At 40.4% G+C, this 19,398-nt stretch overlaps 1 protein-coding gene across 1 annotated transcript; it reads right to left on the bottom strand.

The window, feature by feature from the left end:
* Positions 1-38: 38 nt before the first annotated feature.
* atp7a (ATPase copper transporting alpha) lies at positions 39-19,064 on the bottom strand. The gene is made up of 23 exons (XM_059345735.1): positions 18,809-19,064; positions 17,516-17,646; positions 15,726-16,230; positions 13,473-14,249; positions 12,443-12,655; positions 12,190-12,353; positions 11,772-11,933; positions 11,529-11,605; positions 10,213-10,435; positions 9,808-10,041; positions 9,618-9,709; positions 8,693-8,820; positions 8,044-8,198; positions 7,820-7,954; positions 7,514-7,708; positions 7,147-7,329; positions 6,183-6,396; positions 5,890-6,036; positions 5,150-5,292; positions 4,763-4,966; positions 3,451-3,568; positions 3,259-3,361; positions 39-3,145 (listed from the first exon to the last, which is right to left on the bottom strand). Exons 2-23 carry the CDS (start codon positions 17,633-17,635, stop codon positions 2,872-2,874), a joined length of 4,566 nt encoding a protein of 1,521 aa, XP_059201718.1. The 5' UTR covers positions 17,636-17,646; positions 18,809-19,064; the 3' UTR covers positions 39-2,871.
* Positions 19,065-19,398: the final 334 nt, after the last annotated feature.

The raw sequence follows: 19,398 nt of genomic DNA, 5'->3' as shown, positions 1-19,398 counted from the left end.
ACAGCGCCATCTTCTGGTTTAAACCGTTCACAACCAAGTGACATTACAAAAGCGTTTTATTCCAAGGCACATAATGTTCTGAAGAACTATGAAACGAGGACTTGCTTGACATGACTGCACACAGATCTGAAGCCCCACGGACGTCTTTACAAAGCAATGCACAAAAACAACAGATTGCCATAATTGCACTCAGCGGGCTGCGACAGCTACAGAACATACTGCATCATGGGAAGGTGGCAGGACAAACTGATATTCATTATCAAAAAGAAAAACTAGAGAATGCTCGGACACAGAAAGTCCAGAAAAAGCCAGACTGAAGTGATTATCTCCTGATCTGACACAGCTGAAAGAAATGCAGAAATCTTTGTAATACTTCAACAGGAGAAAAAAATAAAGCACTTAAAAAGCAGCTGTTCACGTTTGCGATCAAGTTGTGATCACAATTTTACAACTCTTACAGTGTGATTTTTAAGAAACAATCTACTTAGTTTATCAACATTTATCTCCTAGTAATTTGTTTGGGAGAACCACTGAGACGCAGCTGTGTTCAGTCCGCTGATCCTGCTGCTTTTTCTGATCCCCTGGGTTTAAAGAAGTTTCTTTGATCAAGTGAGAATGTGTGAATCACAACAAAAGCACAAAGAGTTGCACCACTGAAAGAAATTCCTGGAAACAGTAACGTCTTATCAAGTGTGATGACAGCAAGAACACAAATGCATTTACAATAGGCCTTTTTTTTTTTACAGCAGACATTTTGTCATAGTAGGAAAAGCGTTATGGTTAATGATGTCCTTAATGATGGCGCTGTTGTATTCATGTGTTCCATACAGCAACCTGAAACTAAAACAGCTAAATGACAGTTAACTTCGTTCATGTAATAATTTATATCTGATTTTCCCTACTGTGACAAGTTAAAATGTCTTCTTTGTTAAAGGCCTATTTGGCTTTTTCATTAAAAAAAATGCATCACAATGCAAAACCCCTCACTTTACAAGCAAATAAAGTACTTCAAGCACAAACAAGGTCATACAGGTAACAATTGTTGTTTGACTGGATAGTTTGAATTTTTTGAAGAGGGGTTGTATGAAGTATTTATTCATACTGAGAGTGTTGTCAACAGTAGTTGGCGGTCAGCACACCCCAGTTTGGAGAAATGGGCAGGAGTACAGACATGGAAGCTAAGCTATGTGTACTGTGGACGGAGACAGCAGCAAAATGTATTTTAGCCACCAACAAAAATATATATCATTTTAAGTGCACACTATGTTTTGATTATTCTTACTGATTTGCTTACCCAAATGCAGCCTTTTCTGATGGAGAATCTAAGCTGTTACATCTATTTTGGCTCTCTCCAAAGCCACCAGACTCCTTGGGCAAAACCAATCATTTTAACTTGCAAAAGATAGGAGTTGCTCACCCACCGCTGCCTCAATCAGTTAGTTTGTGTGTGTTATTGTGACGTGATTGTGTGACTTGTGTTTTAAAGGGCAAGTTTAGATTCACCAAAGCCACACGATAACACAAACAAACTAAACAAATGCAGCTGTAGACCAGCAACTCCTGTGTTCTGCAAAGAAAAATGGCTGTTTTTTCAAAGGAGTCTGGTGTCTGATGAGACCATAGAACGGCTTCATTTTCCCATCGGAAAGGGCTGTAGAATTTTCTACATTCAGCTTACGCTTTAACAGATGTATTTTATTTTTTAGGCTAAAATATGTTTTGCTGCTGCTGTCGTCCAGTTGCTTTTTCTTAGCTGCCGTACTGGTATTCCTGCCTGCTTCCACAACTGGGGGCGTGCTGCCCGCCATCTACTGTAGGTAAAACACTGGCTGTGAATAAATATCTCATGCAGCCCCACTTCAAAAAATCTGAACCATGCCTATAAGTTTAACAGTGAATAATGTTCACATTCATTGACAGAAAACTTGTATCATTAACCAAAGATGCAGAGGGTCGTTGCAACAGTAGAGACCTATGACCTATGAGTCTTGTTCAGTTTGAGCATTCACAGTCTCTGCAGTGAGTCGTTGACCTTATCTCTGTTCACACTTTGTGCACATCAAGTAAGTCCAAGGTAACTTCTGTACGGTGCTATCTTTGGAATGTGTTTGACTCTGCCAAGGTGGCACTTTAACTGGCACTTGGGTAACATTTACAACTCAATCCATTAGCACTCTGCACAAAAATCTGTTCTCAGCAAGTTACAAGACTTCTTTGATTGACAGAGTTTCTCCTCACATTACTGAGTTATTACACATTTTGGGAGATTGAAAACTAGAATTGGCATTTGGATTCAACAACTTCATTTTTCACAAAGGATATAATGAAAAAAGATAAATAAGGGTAATATAAATACTCTGGAATATAATTATACACACTGTGTTATTATAATTTTCCATTTATGGAATTGAGTTAAAATATAACTCAGTAGTGTCCACTCTTACATAGGGCACCACTGTTAAAATGTCTTTGGATCGGTGTTAAAGATTGTACTGGCAGATGGCCACAGTGGCAGAGATGCTCGTCACTCTGCTTCCTGGATGTGGACACCTGCTTCAAGACTCCGTAGATGCTCCATGCCCCTGCACACAGGAGTGTCAGAGGGTTGGTCAAAGAGTGTGCCCAGGGGCCGTGACCTCAACAAAAGATAGTCTGCAACTGAGGGAGAGAAACTCAGTCCCTTGTGCTCTGAAGTGCATGTGATCAGCTGGTTGAGCTAGAAAAAACAACAGTGCTGCCCTAAGGCACCTACAGCAGATGGATGGGCCATTATTCAACGTAACCCTTTCAGCTAAGCACTGCCTCGCCTTCAATAAATGCAGTTAGTGTCTACTTCAGCATATAAAAGTCGTTGTTGACCCATGTGAGCCTTCAGCAAAACTCCTCCTCACACAGCGCCTCCCCCACCAGCAGCGAGTGTTTGTCGGGCTCGCTGAGCACCAAGCTGTTGAGGGAGTGCTTGTCTGAGCGCAGGGAGTTGATGGAGGCACGACTGTAGTTGACAATGCGGTCCAGCAGGCTGAGTCTGGGGGAGGGACGACGCATCTCACCCATCCCGATGTGGACGCTGACGTCGGACAGGCTGCCCTGCCGCCTGCTGTTACCCAGTCTGGACTCCAACTTCTCAGCACTGGGTTTAACGTAACTACACACAGGAAGGAAGAGAGAGACACATATGGACAGTGATTAGAATAATCATTCAAATCCAAAGCAGACAGATAAAAAAAGACCTAGACAAAGCATTAAAAATCGAATTACCATTTGAGTAGGAGAGAGGACAAAACCACAGAGACCGATGACAGCGCCATCGCAGCAGAGCCCATCCATGGCTGTAACACAAGACCCACGGGCAGGAACACACCTGTGGACAGGCACGGTTAATATCAGCACTGTGGTGGTGATGATCACAATGATGACATGATTTCAAGAAAATCTTTTGCAGCCACATACCAGCAGCGATAGGAATGCCAACCAGGTTGTAGATGAGAGCAAATACAAAGTTGATCCTGATCCTCTTGACAGTCTTTTTAGAGAGGTCGATGCTGCCCACAACATCCAGGAGGTCATTCTGCAGAGAAGAAAAAAAACAAAAAAATGCTTAGTAATAAATTAAAACCACTTTCAAAGTAATATCACACATTTGCGATAATGATGCAACCTTATATTCATTATATTGTTTGTCTGTTCATCAGCAGCATTTTGTAACATTCATGTGTTCAATGTTTTCAAAATTTTTTTACTTTCGTCAACATTGTGAGATGAAACATGAGATGACATTTGTGCTGCATAAAAAAATATATTGTTTCCCGATCATATTTCATGGCTTACCTGCTCTGTTACCTTTGCTCTTTGTTGCCAAGCAAATACTTGAAACAGCTGTCAGTGTCTTTTAAACACTCACATAATAATGCACAATAAAATATAAAATACAAAACAACTCATTTGTTGTGTCCTTGGTGGAGGTGTGCATTCTCCCAGTGATATTGTTCATTGGTCAACATTAAAATATTTTAAAATTGTGGTACAGACAGGTGAATTTTAGCAGAGCTTCCTGAGCCTCCCACTAATACGACACCGATTTAAGCGTCCGTCAGGGCATGCACAGAAAGGTCTTGGCACAGTGAAAAGGAAAAGAGGAAATTCAGGTAGGGGGCAGGTTCTCTGCAGATAGACAACGCCACACATTTCCAGTAAATCTTAAATCAAGATTAAAAGGGATTATTTTGTTTAAGTCGATACATTGAAAATCACACTGCTTTTGAATTATATATTTTTTTAAAAATCTTATTTTCAATCTAAAAGTTTTATTCTGAAACTCTATATATAGTCATTTGTTGTCATTGCTGATCTTAAGACAAATAAATTCACTAAAATGTAAAGCTCTTTGCTATGCAGTAAATAAATAAATATAATAATTGCATCATAACTGATTTCTGTATCACTGTACTGTAACCTCAGTTCAGTGATAGAACTGTACTGTAACCTCAGTTCAGTGATAGATTACTGTATTAATGTAGTGCTGTCTTGTAAAATCTGCCATATTGCAGAATCACTTGCATGACTCGTTTGGGATCATGATGCAGTGTTGTATACTGTGTGTGTACTGTGACACTGTGTTGTGCCAGATCCTGTGTGTCACACTGCATCTACGCAAAAAGGGGCAGAAGTATCATGTTTGATTCATGTAATGAAACAGCCAATGTGCATGTCAGAGGTGTGAACTCATGACAGACTTAAAAATTGACCAGAGACAAATTCTCACCCTGATCAACACCACGTCTGCTGCTTCTATGGCCACATCTGTCCCAGTTCCTATTGCAATTCCTACGTCGGCCATAGCCAGAGCAGGTGAGTCGTTGACGCCGTCGCCCACCATGGCCACTCTCTTTCCTGCCTGCTGCAGCTGCTCCACTTTAGCCACTTTATGGGACGGCAGCACCTCGGCAAACACCTTCCTGATACCCACCTGTAGAGAGGCAGAGACAAAGACAGGCTCAGAAACACACTACATACAAAATTAAATATTTGTTTTTCTTATGTTTGTATTTTAAATGTAACATTGCAGTTTTATAGAAACATTACTAATGGTTTCTATACACAAATAATGGTCTTTACATTGCCTATCTCAAAATCTGCTCTCTGTCCATACCTGAGCAGCAATGGCTCGTGCCGTCTTGCTGTTGTCTCCGGTCATTAGCACAACTTCCAGGCCCATGCTGGTCAGAGTGTGAACTGCCAGCTCAGCCTCTGGTTTCACTGTGTCGGCTATGGCTATCATCGCACACAGCAGATCTATGCACAAATGAAAATGGAAAAACAATAAGAATCAAAGTTGTTTAAGACAAGTAGTCAGTCAGGAAATGATCGCAAAAAGATAAAATAATATTTATGTTTAAGTCGTTACACACTGGGAATGTGACTAATAAACAATTACACAAGTACTCACCTGCCAATATTTAGCATGAAAACTATTAATACGAAACAGACAGTTGCAAAATTTGTTCAATAAAAGATTTTTAAAAGATTTGCACAGGCACCACTAAAAGAGCAGCAACTTCCCTTATTGACCCAAAGCTGTGTCTGTCTGTCTGTCTGTCTGTCTGTCTGTCTGTCTGAGGTCAGTTGTTGTTAGCCTTAGCTACTGTAAACCATTTTATTGAAGATATTAATCAAAAATAAATTGGTTCAGAAACCAAAAAGTCTGTTCCCAGCTAAAAGCAAAAAATAAATGAACAGATTTTCCTTGACCTGAAGTGCAAACTGTGTTGACATCAGTGGTGTGTTATATTCATATATTTAAGAAACAACAACAGTTAGACAAAATAAATTAAAATGCAAATATCTAATCTGGTGTGTTGGTTGAAAAGGCCTCTAAACGGTGCTACTCACTGTCTACAGCCACTAGAACAGCTGTGCGTCCTCTGCGCTCATGCTCCGTCATGGCCTCATCTATATCTGGTCGCAGCTGCAGGCAGTTCCTCCTCATCCACTCTCTGTTGCCAATCAGGACCACATAGGTGGCTGTCTGGACAACACCTACACAAATTGATCATTCTCGTTAGACAACAGCAAGAAAACAAAGTTCAGCTATTTCAATACCTTAAATAAATGAAAGGACTACATTGAAACTTTTCAGTATTTCTGTTAAAAGCACAACTACAAACATGTGTTTCTCAGCATACTTAGTGGCTGTGGGTCCATGATGAGTGGATGGGAGCTGGTGGACATCCGTGTGTCGCTGATCTGAACGAGGACACTGTTGCGCTGGTTGTTGTCCTCGCTGTCGCTGTCCGCCTGTTTCAGCAAGGTCTCTGTGTTGCTGACCTGACATCGGATGCCACAGCCCGGCACCGCCTGAAAGTCAGAACATGAACCAAGAGACTCTGTGCCGAGCTCCTGCACACAGAGAGTAATGGATGTTTAATAACACATTCCTAGAATAATATAGAGGATCATGCAGAGGACCTGAGACCAGGGATGTAACAATTACAGATTTTGATTGTTCGATTATAGTCTATATTATATAGAGAAGAAATGTATGGTTTCGTGGTTATAACACATTCATTCATTTCACAACAGTATGAATGTTTAAAATCACATGAGCATTTTTAGTTAGTCTAATTTTACATGTGGCCTGAAAGAATCCTGTGCAGGTTTTTTGCCTTTGAGTGTTTTACATGTAGTTTTGGTGAAGATTCATTTATAAATGGTGCAATGCTCCATTTTCTGATTTTTTGCTGTTGAAAGCCCAAATCTTAAAATCACTTCTGCACCATTAATTATCAGTGACTCGTTTATATTTAATTCCCTAACAACTCTGTTTTATTAAATAACTTGCCACCAAGGTATGTTTTTAATTTAGTTATTACATGTGTAACTGGAAGATGATCTTCAAGACGTTGCAGTTGAGCAACTGAGAGTTGCTTGACCCTTTGGAAGAGAATGTTCTCTAGAACCTGTGTTCTTCAACAATTTTCTGCTCACTCTGTGTGGCGTTTTTTGATGGAAAAAACAACGGGTCCCTTTGCCATTGTTCATCTTTGCAGTTACAAGTGTGGTTAATAGTGAAATTGGTTAACTGCTGCATCCCTATCTGAAATTTCCCCAAAATGAAGCATGAGCATTACATTTGAGGTTGAGACCAACCTGTTTGCAGTATTTGGTGATAGCTGCTCCCAGAGGGTGTTCACTGTTGTTCTCAGCTGTGCCCACGATGGCCAGCAGTCGGGAACGAGGCATCTTATTTCCCTCCACAACTATCTTGACTTGGATAACCTTCGGAGCACCATATGTGATGGTCCCAGTCTTATCAAACACCACCGACTGGACCTGCCGAAGAAAGAACAAAAAAAACAAAAAAATTACTATCAAGGTGAATTTTACAGTATTTCAATCAGCAGGTTTTGTAACCCTTCAAAAGCAGAGCCATTTCATAATGTGCTTAAACTGACAGTTGGCTTGTTACATAATTGTCTGACTACACCAGGGTGTCAGAATAGCATCATTAACACACCTTATGTGCCATCTCGAGTGGCTCTCCTCCCTTTATCAGGATGCCATTTTGGGCTCCAACTCCTGTGCCCACCATGACAGCTGTTGGGGTTGCCAAGCCAAGAGAACAGGGACATGCGATGCATAACACCGTTATGGAGGCCTGGAAGGCGAAACGAATCACTGCCTCGGCCCTGGAAATGCTCTTGTCGTAACCCTGCAGGGCAGAAACAAGGCTGTTTGCATTTCCTTTCAAATCTATTTTTACCATCATTGAAGACAATAAAGTTATTAATAATCAGATGTCAAGACTGAAAAGGGGACTAACAGGAAAATACTTCTCCACAAGAGCAAAGTCTAAAAACCCAATGATGATCCAGGCGATCAGCGTGATGACAGATATGCCAACAATGAAGGGGACAAAGTAGCCACTGATCTTATCTGCATACTGCTGGATGGGAGCCTAAAAACAAAATGTCAGGAATGTAAGCATCTGAGTAATCACCATCAAAGCAGGTAGACACAGTGCAGATCTCAAAACACTTCATTCACCTTTGAAGTCTGAGCCTCCTCGACTAGTTTGACAATCTGAGACAGCGTGGTGTCCATGCCAACATGTGTAGCGCTGACGAGCAGAGAGCCATTCTGGTTAATAGAGCCTGCGATCACAGAGCTCCCGAGCTTCTTAGTCACTGGCATGGCCTCACCTGGAGTTACAGAACAGCAGCTGGTCAGAAAACGCAACAGGAGCAGGATGTCTGTAGCAAACACTACAGCTTTGGCAGAAACCACGACTCAAATAATAACCAAAGACTGATTTCTGAATGAATACTGACACTAACAATGTGAAAAATAAAGGCCAAGGATTGTTGTGCTATACTGTGTCAACACTGCAACAGTAGGTTACAAAATAAAGGATTAACAGCTGAGTCACACATTTCTAGGACCAGTTGGGCAGGAGTGTGTGTTCAAGTCAAATGTATTGCATTGGCTCACTTAATACCTCGATCAAATTGACACAACTTCAGCCCTTATTTTCCACTCACTGACAGATTTTGGTTAAAAAGACTTCGGAAGTTGTGTAGTGTGAATCTAGCTTAACCTGAATATTTACTTTTTTACATATTATTACCACCAATACTGGCAGTGAGCCCTCATTCAGAACTAATAGATATATTGTCCTTCAGTCACTGTGACCAACCTGTGATCAGAGACTCATCAGCCATGGAGTGTCCCTCGATGACCCTCCCATCGACTGGAAACTTCCCTCCAGGAACGACTTTCACCACATCGCCCCTCTGCACCAGCTCAACATCCACCTGCTCCTCACTGTAACACACATGAATGTCAAACAATGTAAATGCTGTCAATGATACATTGTTGATATGATGATACTAGTTATAACTTCACTCATTATTTTATTTTACAATAAGCAAATAACTATGCACAATTTAAGTGAGCCAGAATTCTCCTAACAGGATTTCTGAAATCTGTGATCAAAATGTCTTTCCCAGGTTTATTTAGAAATAAAGTTCAACGTGGTGCACATAAAAAAGTGAACTGTTTTATTTTATACATTAGGAATGGAAAATGCAGTAAGGGTTTGGCTACTGGTGTTTACAGACACCAGCAGGCTGCAAAGATTGGCTGACTAATTGATAGTTGATCGAGTTCCAAACATTTTGAGAGTTGATTCATTATTAAAGTCATTTATAAAAAATGTCTGTAATTGCTGTTTACAAACTCTATAATATGATAATTTCCTGCTTTTCGCTGATTTAAACATCATTCTTAAGTGAATATCTTTGGCTTTTCTTGAAATTTGAGAAACTGGGATGGACATTATTCACATTTTATACACTCAACGATTAATCTAGAATGAAAATAATTTGTTGCAAACCTTTTTTAGATCACACAAAAGGGGATTCAATCTGAATCCCAAAAATTGACAAAAGTATCATTGCTATTCCTACTTTGGAAAATGACTTTCAGCTTGTTTATGCAGTCTTTGTTGTGTCACGTTAGACCTTTTACTGACATTTCAACTGCAAACATTTAGATATGTTGTAATCTTGAATCAACTAAAGATATGAAAGGTTCAAGCAAGCACAGAGAATAGCAAGCACCTGAGAATGGACTTGTCGCTGCCGAGAGTGACCACTGTGGCCTCAGTTGCTTGTAGAGACATCAGCTTGGACAAAGCCTCAGATGTCTTGCTCTGGGTGGAAGAAGAAAATTTCCAAGTGACTAATACATTCAATTGGGGTCCTGCATTTCATGTCAGATATTGATATTGCTAATGATAATGAAATAAACCTTGGCTATCTGTTCCAGCCAGCGACCCAGGGAGATGAAGACAAACAGCATGGGTGGCGTGTCGAAGAAGGTGATGGGGTTGACTTTTGCCTTCTCCACCATGGCCACTATGAGGACCACCAGTGAGTAGGTGAAGGCTATGGTGGTAGCCAGGACTATTAGAACATCCATGTTGGCAGATTTGTGTTTGACTGCTTTGTATGCTTGAATGTAGAAGTAACGACCTCCAATAAACTAAAGAAAGGAGAAACAGAAAAAAGCTTGTATTCACTGAACCACAAACATTTTACTCAAGAGTCTCTCCTTTCTCCTGAATGAGTGCCTCTTTCAAAATCTAAATTTCTATATGCTGGTGAAATTTCCCTATCATGTTTCCTGGGAAAGCAATCAATCCCACTTACTTACCTGTACAGGCACACAGAAGAGGAAGGAGAGGAGGTTCATGATGGAGAGGCCTGGGAGCAGCTGTCTCTCCAAAAACATGGTGGCGTGGAAGTGATTGCGGTCCTCCACTGTGGCGTTGTGTTGGTGTGAAACATTCATCTGGTGGTCCATGATTATCATGTACATCATCATGCCCATCACAGGCACGCAGAAAAATAAGCTCACCAGGAAAGATTTCCTCCACCTTAGAGAGCAGAGACAGGTGTGTGATCCAAGTTTTAACTCTCCTTACAAACACTGCTTATACTGTACATAATGCTAAACAAACCCACATCCATACAGTATGCTACAGCCAGCATGCTTGTATAGTAAAAGTAGTATAAACAGTAGATAACAAAAATGAAATTTTAACCATGCCCGTCATGACCTTCTTTCTCATCCTATTCAATCATATATTTGCATAATTATGTTTCAAATCATTTTTCCGCAACTCAACAACTTCTCTAAGTTGACATGAAATTCTTCAAAAAAGGGAAACTTCCCCTTGTTTTTGTTTTCTAAGTGACGAATGTGGGACTTTTTTTTAAAATTTATTTATTTATTTTTTAAATTGGTCCAGTATTGACTGAAAGTGCTGCATCTGCAAAATGGGCTGAAATGTAATCCTTTGGTGTACTTGTGCATCGTCAATGCATGTCAACAAAAAGTGCTTGTTTTTTTTACCACTGACAGGCTCACATTATTATTAAGTGTCTGACAACATTATGGAAAAGAAAAAAGTTTTTCTTTAACCTTCCCTTGACTTATTGCCAGAAGACAACAGTGAGGAGAGAGTTGGAGAGAGAAGTATCTGGAAGAGTTGTGTTGGAGTAGAGAAAGTGTAGCTTAGTTCTATCTAAAAGATTGTAAATGCCATGGCTGAATATTTAGTTGATTTCGACGATTTGGAAGATTACAGAACAAGACTTCTCCGTGATTGGGACTTCATACTCTAGAATTCAAAATTTTTAAAAAACTGTTGCAGTCACTTTGCAGTCGAATTGTTGAAGACATGAAACAATGTAAAATCTGATCCAGCCTTAAAAACACCCAAGTTTCCCTTGAAACAAGGCTAAAGTTATACTCTCCCTGGCACTACTGCTCCCTGCTATATGCAGTTACAGAGAAACTGGGTGTTGTAATAACAGAATTTATTGAGTAATGTTAAGTGGGGGTGTTTCCACCTCTGTGCAGCCACTTTTAGCAGCGGCGTGACCTGAAAACAGAACTGTGGAGAAGAAGTATGATGACTTGTTGAGTCATCACAAAAAGAAATTACAAAATAAAATGTTACTTACTGTCGTATCTCTTTGCTGTGGTCAAGGTGACTGGCTGTGCGGTCTCTCTTCACCAGAGATGCTTCAAATCCCAAATTCTACAAAAAACAATCAAACTACTGATCAAACCTCCTAAAGTTGTGATTTAGCACTTCATATAGAAAAATGATCTGGTTTGCATAGATACAATTTGTTCTTAATATGCAAAACAGAGCAATGCTAAAATAACTGAACAAATGCTTAAATAACAAACAGGAATAATACCTCGATCAGCTTGATGATGTCTCGCGGCCCTATAATTTCCGAGTCGTACTTTATGTGTGCTTTGTTGGTTGCCAAGGCAACAGAGGCATATATAATCCCCTTTTCTCTCATGAGGCTGGATTCGATTTTGTGAACACAAGAGGCACACGTCATTCCTCTGACCTGAGAGAAGGTGAAGAGGAGCAGATAAGTAGAGAGAGGGACAAAAAAATATTAAAGAGGGTATGAAGTGAGGAACAGACATGATTCATTACATCGACTGAAAAGGAGGATTTTGTAGACAGTCTTTTCAACTAGTGATAGAAAAATATATGGAATATACATTGTGGGAATAAATGAATGTATCTGTGTGCTGAATGTATCTTGTTTTCTGAATGCAACACAAACAACATATGAACGCAACCTTACGATTACTCACCACTAATTCTAGGTTTCCATCTGAACCTTCATAGTTCTCCATGACGGAGGCTGTAAAGCCAAGCTCCATCACACACTCAGCGATCTTCACAGGTTCAATGACCTCAGGGTTGTAACGCACCTCAGCTTTACTGGCCATTAGTGCCACCAGAACAGAGTAGATCCCTGCAAAACATTTTCTTTTTAGCTCCTGGTGAGACACAATTAATCCTTGCTGACATTAAAACTTAAATTTGTTTGCCATTTTTACAGACCAGCTTCATTCTTGAGGTTTCTCTCTATGTTTGCCACACAGGAAGCGCAGGTCATCCCTCCGATCTGGATGTAACATTTAGAGTGCTTGTCTCCATTGCGACCCTGCAGGGTTTCTTTGTGTATGTCACTTTCCAGCTCCTTATCTTTCACATATGTTAGACTTGAAGACTTTGGGAGACTTGGATTTGGTGCAGGCAGCAAGGAATTGGTCTCTGTGGACAACAAATTATAGTTTTTAAAAGAAAATTTGTAGTTGGCTAAAACGTCTAAACCTTGCAGTTCAACAAACCCCACTAGATAAGTAGCAATCAGAAGCAACAAAGTTAAAAGGGATAGTTCAGATTTTTTGAAGTTGGGTAGTATGAGATACTTATCTAAATTGAGTGTATTATCTACAGTAGATGACTCCAGGACTACTTTGACAAAAACAGTCATTTTAACTTGCAGAGCATAGGAGTTGCTGGTCTACCACTGCCTCGATATGTTGTCATGTTAATGTTTGACTTTAGTGAATCAGAACTAACTCTTAATTAAAACACCAAAGTCACTCAATAACACAAACTCACCAATTTAGGCAGCGATAAATCAGCAAATACCATGTTCTGAAAAGTAAAATTACTGTTTTTGCCAATGGAGTCTGGTAATTTGGAAGTGAGCGCAAACAATGGCTTCAGTTCCCTGTCAGAAAAGGGCTGTCTGACAGCAAAGTAAAGTGGTAAAAATATTTAAAACGGATATTGTTGGGTTTTTTTTTCGGTAGCTAAAATATGTTTAGTTGCAGCCCCGTCCCCAACAGTACATCAATTGTTTGCTTCCGCCACTGTACTGCCCGATTCTCAATCTGCAATCTACTGTAGGTAATACACCGACTATTGATAAGCACCTTGTGCAACCCCACATCGAAAAGACCTGGACTATCCCTTTAAGATTGTGACTATCTACAGGTAAACACTACAATTAAAACTGCTTTGATCATTTAACTATGTGAGAAGTTAGCTGCCTGAACAATCACACCATCTGTCCTCTCACCAGGCAGGAAGGCATCAAAGCCCATGTCCTCGATGGCCTCCCTGAGCTCTTCAGGTGTGGTCTGGAGGGGATCGTAGTCAAAGGTCCCCTGATGATCGGACAGAGAGACCTGGGCTGACATCACCCCCTTCCTTTGGGAGATCATGCCTTCGATGGACTGGACACAGGAGTTGCATGTCATGCCTTCGATGTGAATTTTAGCTACAGATGCCAGAGGCTGGGAGAAACAAGGCTGTGAGGCAGCAGGTTTGACCTGGGTTGCTCGTGCAGGCCGAGGTGGCGATAAGGCAGGCGTTGGCGATGTGGGAACCGGACTCAGAGGGCCAGTGGAATCCCAGAGTTGAGTCTTGAAGTTTCCTGGAGGCAGCGCCTCAATGGCCTGCTGTAACTGAGTCACAGTGACCTTTAGAGGATCATAGCAGATAGACGTCTTCTCTTTCTCCAGAGAGACCTCCACAGAGGAGACACCATGCAGCTTTGAAATATTGTCTTGGATATTGACCTCGCATGAATGGCAGTGCATTCCTTTAACCCTGAGCGCGATAAGAGTCGTGTCTATGAAGATTTCAGTCTCCTCCGAAGTCTCTGATGGCGAAGAGACTGTTGGTTTTTGAGAATCAACCAAACGTTCCATTTCGCTGGGGGACAGCTGCAGGGGACGGGGCTTGGACTTGATAAATGCCTTGAAACCAGCCACAGCAATCTGGTCGGTGATGGTTTGGACAGTGATGAGGTAAGGCAGGTACAGGATCGTAGCTTCCTGAGTCTCTAAAACAACTGTGGAGAATGAAGGCATGACAAAGTTAAAAATACCAATGTGAAATATAAAAGACTTTCAAATGCATGAAAAAATGATGCATATGTTTGCAACTGATGAGGCAAACAAAATATCACTTAATTTTCAAAATGCATATGAAGCGTTTAATCACCGTCAACAATCAGTCAGTACCATACAAGGCTGCTTGTTTGGGATGCTTGGGCAGAAGACTTTTAAAGCTTAAAACTAGAGAGGACAGAGCAGTCAGGGCTCTATGGCTCTGGAACAACCAGAAGAAATCAGTGTGATTTAGTCGATATTCTCTTTTAAATCTCTTCCTTAAACTTTGTGTTCATTGGAGATAATTCAAGTGTTGATTGTCTTTTCATTTCTACTTTAATAAGGTGATTAACATCAGCAGATTATGTAATTCATTCATATTCATTTGCTGCCTTGTGTGAAGCACTTTGTAACTTGGGCTTTGAAAAGATTATCATCATCATTATAAACTGTCATGAGAATATGGTTTGTCTAATGTATGTAACGTATGTAAGGAAATTGTACATTCTATTCAGGATAACGCATCTGGAATATGCAGCATACAGCTGACAGCATATACAACAAAGTTCATACACCACAACAATTCTGTCGTCAGCTAACATAATCCTGTCTGTCTACATGTCATTCCTCACAACAATACCAGTGGAAAGATTTCATGAGTCAAAGTCAAATCTCACTGAGAAACCTGTCAGTGGTGAACATACAAAGAGCATGCGTTCTTGTGTTGTGCAGCGATTGTGTTCACACAGCCTGTTCAAGGAGGGAACATTATTCTGGTTTTGTATAAAAGGTACGAACACAGAATGGGGGGACAGAATTGTTCCAACATTTAGCCGGCAACAGAGGCAAAAGGAACAGTCGATATGGCAAAACTACACACGCACACACGTTAGATGTTGCTGCTGTTCTGTAATGTGTCCTCTTTTACTCCCAGAATGCTGGAATGCTACATAACAATTACACAATGGAACGTCATTTTGTAACTATTTTAGGGCTGCAACCAACAATTCTTTTCATTTTTCACTGATTGGTCGATTACTTTCTCGATTAATTGTTTGGCTTATAGAATGTAAAATAAGATTGTAAGAAATGTTGATCACATTTTTTCAGAATCTTAAGGGATGTCTTTGAATTTATTGTTTTGTCAGTCCAAAATTCAGAGATATTCAGTTTAATACAAAAACAAACAGAACATCAGGAAATCTCCATATTTGAGAAATTTCAGAATTAATGACGTAATTTTTTAATAATTATTTGATCAAAGAATGGATTTGTTGAATGATCATTGAAGCTCTACACTTTTGTTTGGTTCACTGTAAAAGCAAAGCCAGTGTAATGGTGGCTCTTCTTTACAGCCATATTGTGGAATATCTGTGTGAAAGGGGCAAGTGAGGCAAGACGTGACTACAAGCTTGTGAACAGTTCAAGTGCATCACCTTTGATCTTTTCAATCCCTTTCAGTTTTCCAATCTTCCCTTCAATAGTGGTGGTGCAAGAGTGACATGTCATTCCTTCAATGCTCAACTTAAGCAATGTCACCCCGCCTGCCATGGTGTGAGATGGGGACAAGGTTGGGCCTTTCTGCACTGGGCTGCTGGGTGTGGGGATCTCCAGAGGGGTTATGCTGGCCACCACCTCACTCAGCTGCTGCGCAGACGTCAGGGAAGAAACAAAGGTAACATTCAGACCCGTCTGGGCTGGACCCTCTCTGACATCCAACACTCCCCGAATCTGGGATAGCTTCTCCACAGCTTCCTGTTGTGATGCAGGTGTCAGGCCTGAGGTGGGAATCAGCTGGGTTTCTGTAGAGACGGGTGTGGCTGTGCTAGAGTCTGATAGAGTTGATTCAAAGCCCATGTCCTCGATGGCCTCTGACAGAGACTCTGGGCTCTGTTGGCTGTGGTCAAATATGACAGTGGCATTCTTCTGCTCTAAAGACACCTGAAAAAACAAAAGTCAAGGTATGGGTTAAATAAGTAAATATATATTCATAAAAGTGAAAAAATCTGGCTAAGCCAAATTAGTTTATCCATCACTATCTGCATTTGATTACTTGAATTTTCAGGTTAACAACTCTTTCAATTTTAGGATTAATAACAGCATATGTAGAATTTTCTGACAAAACTGTTGAGGGCACATTAGTAAGCTGATAATACTGTTAAGTGCTTAACCCATGTCTGTTTGCCTTTGACAAAGTGCTAGATTAAGTATGTTAATGTCAGAATACTTATTTCAATAACTTATTATAGAGTCATTAAATTTAACAATTTATGTAAACCATTTTACAGAGAAAATTCTCGCTCAATGCTACTGTACCCACATCCTTCAATTCCTTATATGTTTAGTGAATTGTTACAGCCATGCTGTGAATCTACCTTATCTCAACAATAGAGTCTAAATAAAAATAGAAGTAAAATGAGTCCATGGCCTTGGTAAACTCAGTGTGTTCGGTCAGCATAATAACTCTTCCTCTTAAGCAACAAGGAAACATGTGACACACTGAAGGGATCACTTGACTGAGCCATAAGTTACAAACCACAGTGGGGGTTCAGTTGTAAGTGAATGTGCCTGCCTGTGGGATTAACTTTTTTTTCCTCTGAAAATGAGAGATGGGGGAAGGCAAGGGATAAGACTATGTGCCAAGAAAATCTATTCACTCCTTCCAGATCACGTCTATATAAATTAACTTAAAATGACCCAGGACCTAAATTCTCTTAAGACATAAGTGACATTTCCTGTGGGTACAGGCTGTATATCGACCTGCTGTCACAGTCCTGCAAAGGGCAGAGCTCTATCAGGAACACACTATTACGTTATCTTCTCATTTAGCCCCAGCCTGAGGGGTAAACACACAATAAACAAAACAGCAGACCACAACTATCGCAAATTAGCTTTATCCCATGGCTACATTGATGCTGGTTGTTTGTCTTTCAGACCAGCTTTTCCTGAGGGAGTAAGAGTGCAGGATTAATCTAACTGCATTACACTAAAGGGGCAGGAACCTTTAGTTAACAATATAATGTATACATATCTGCCTTTTTATTAAAGTTCTAAAACTTCAGTTTAAAATACAGATTACATGGTACAACATCCATGGTAGTAATTTCATATTCGGTTTTAAAACTAAAAGTGCCAGCAAGACATTTTAAGAACTGCACCTCAACATGGAATGTTGATTGACACTTAATGTCAAGTGTTATCATATCTTTGCAAAGACTGCTTTTACCTTTATGTGCATCACTCCAGGCAGCAACCCGATGCGCTGCTCTATGGACTGCACACAGGAGCCACAAGTCATACCCTCCACTCTGAGGGAAACTGAACATGGATTGACTTTCTGCGCCATGACTGCTTTGACTAAAAGGACACAAAAATGACAGAATTTATTGTTAAATATGAAACTGCAAGTCATTGGCTTTAAAACAAGAACATAGACTGACTGATCACAAAATCAAGGTAAATGATAAGAGACAGATAAGCTCCTCTGACAAAATGCAAAACAAAACAAACAAATTTTTTTGGAGGTGCTTCAATGCTGCAAAATTAGACCAACTTATATAACATGTGAGCAGTATTTTTCACTTCAGGCACCTTCACTCCACAAAACAAAAAGCAAAACAAATATTCTTTGTAAGATGTAAAATAATTTACATACATGTAAAACCACATTGGAATGTTATCGTTGTCCTATTCCCTGGATGGATGTTATTATTGGGTTATCAAGCAACAGCAGATTAAAGCTTGAGTCACTTTAATGAAAACTACAATCAACTCCATTTCAATGAAGTTCTAACAGACAATGACGGGAAGTGTGACAAGAAGGTAACACTACTGTCCTACGAGAATCCTGGTGCCAACTCAGCATTACTGACAACAAGTCAATGTTTACCTAAAATGTGACAACTTTCATCTTCTCATGAGCTATGAAAGCTGCCTGCCACATCAGTACAAGGCCATGTCAGTTCTTGAGCTTGATCATACCAGATCATATCTAATCACAAACTGATTAGTCTAATAAGCACTTGTCAGATTTGGGACATGTTTAAATCTGACACCCCTGATGAAAACAACGGACGGACTGACAGGACAAAAAGCCAGCAAACTGCTCGGTTTAGATTACTATAAAACCTCTTTCTGAGGATTATATCACTGAGAAGACACTCAATTATTCAAACACTCAAAAACAGGTAAACATAAATGTACTTATGATGCTCCTTAAGAATGGGATAGCTGCCTATCTGATATAACTAGCTACACATTTGTAACTTTTGGTGTCGGGGCGGCTGAGTTAGATGCTCCTAATTAATTCAGCTGCGTTGGAAGCAGCTAACAGCTAACGTTGAATAAGTTACACTAACATTAGCTGTCGCCTACTTGTTTCTAAATCCACAAGACAATGCATAACTTCTGGTATATTTACAGTCAGCTAAGGTCTGAGATCTTTCCTCAGTGCTAAGGACGGAATATTTTCCAAAAAAATAGCTATTTAAGCATTAAAAGACAGAATCAACACTCTTACCTTCACGTTACTCAAAGGGAACTAACTAGTTAGCTACAGGCTAATGACGTCGGCTGTCAGACTGTGTGGCTAAGCTAGCTGGCTAGCTGGTTTCCTCTCGTCGTCCTACGTTACAAGCAACACCGCGGGCACGCCGTGGCATCGTGCTGCCTGTGAGGAATAACAAAGAGAGCTGGAATAATTGTTCTCTTCCCCTGTTACCACAGAAAGCTCTGGGAAGCTGTTTGTCTTTCTTCCTCTCATGCCGACGTAACTCACGTCTCCAACTGCTGCGTCACTGCCAAGGGGCGGGGCTAAAATCATTACAATCAATGGCAACAAGCTCATTAGATGTTGCCCTGTACTTACCCTGACAGGATGCATTTACTCCCATATAGTGCACAGCTGTTACCATTCCAGTAAGAACTAGCTTTTATGTTCACTGTGCTTAGACTTTTTGATTGGACTTCATGATTTCTCGGTGGGTTTACAGCATTGTGTTTGCCAAGAAGAAGCAAACGGCCTACGGTGAAGTGTGAACCTATCAGGCTTGGTTTAGGGCACATGATACATTATTTGTGGGATTTGTTTCTTAAGCGACCTCGTCTCCT

This window comes from Centropristis striata, chromosome 12 (assembly GCF_030273125.1).
Source record: "Centropristis striata isolate RG_2023a ecotype Rhode Island chromosome 12, C.striata_1.0, whole genome shotgun sequence".
Classification (NCBI taxonomy): Eukaryota; Metazoa; Chordata; class Actinopteri; order Perciformes; family Serranidae; genus Centropristis; species Centropristis striata.
Note: the sequence above shows the minus strand (reverse complement) of the source record. Positions and strands in the feature narration are given on the sequence as shown.

Bases quoted from the DNA above. Each gene is read 5' to 3' on its own strand.
- atp7a (XM_059345735.1), bottom strand. From the start codon at position 17,635: ATGGCGCAGAAAGTCAATCCATGTTCAGTTTCCCTCAGAGTGGAGGGT. The intron at 12,656-13,472 runs GTGAGAGGACAG...TGTTGTCCACAG, and splicing joins CTTTGATGCCTTCCTGCCTG to AGACCAATTCCTTGCTGCCT. The intron at 11,934-12,189 runs GTGAGTAATCGT...ACCTTCTCTCAG, and splicing joins ATGGAAACCTAGAATTAGTG to GTCAGAGGAATGACGTGTGC.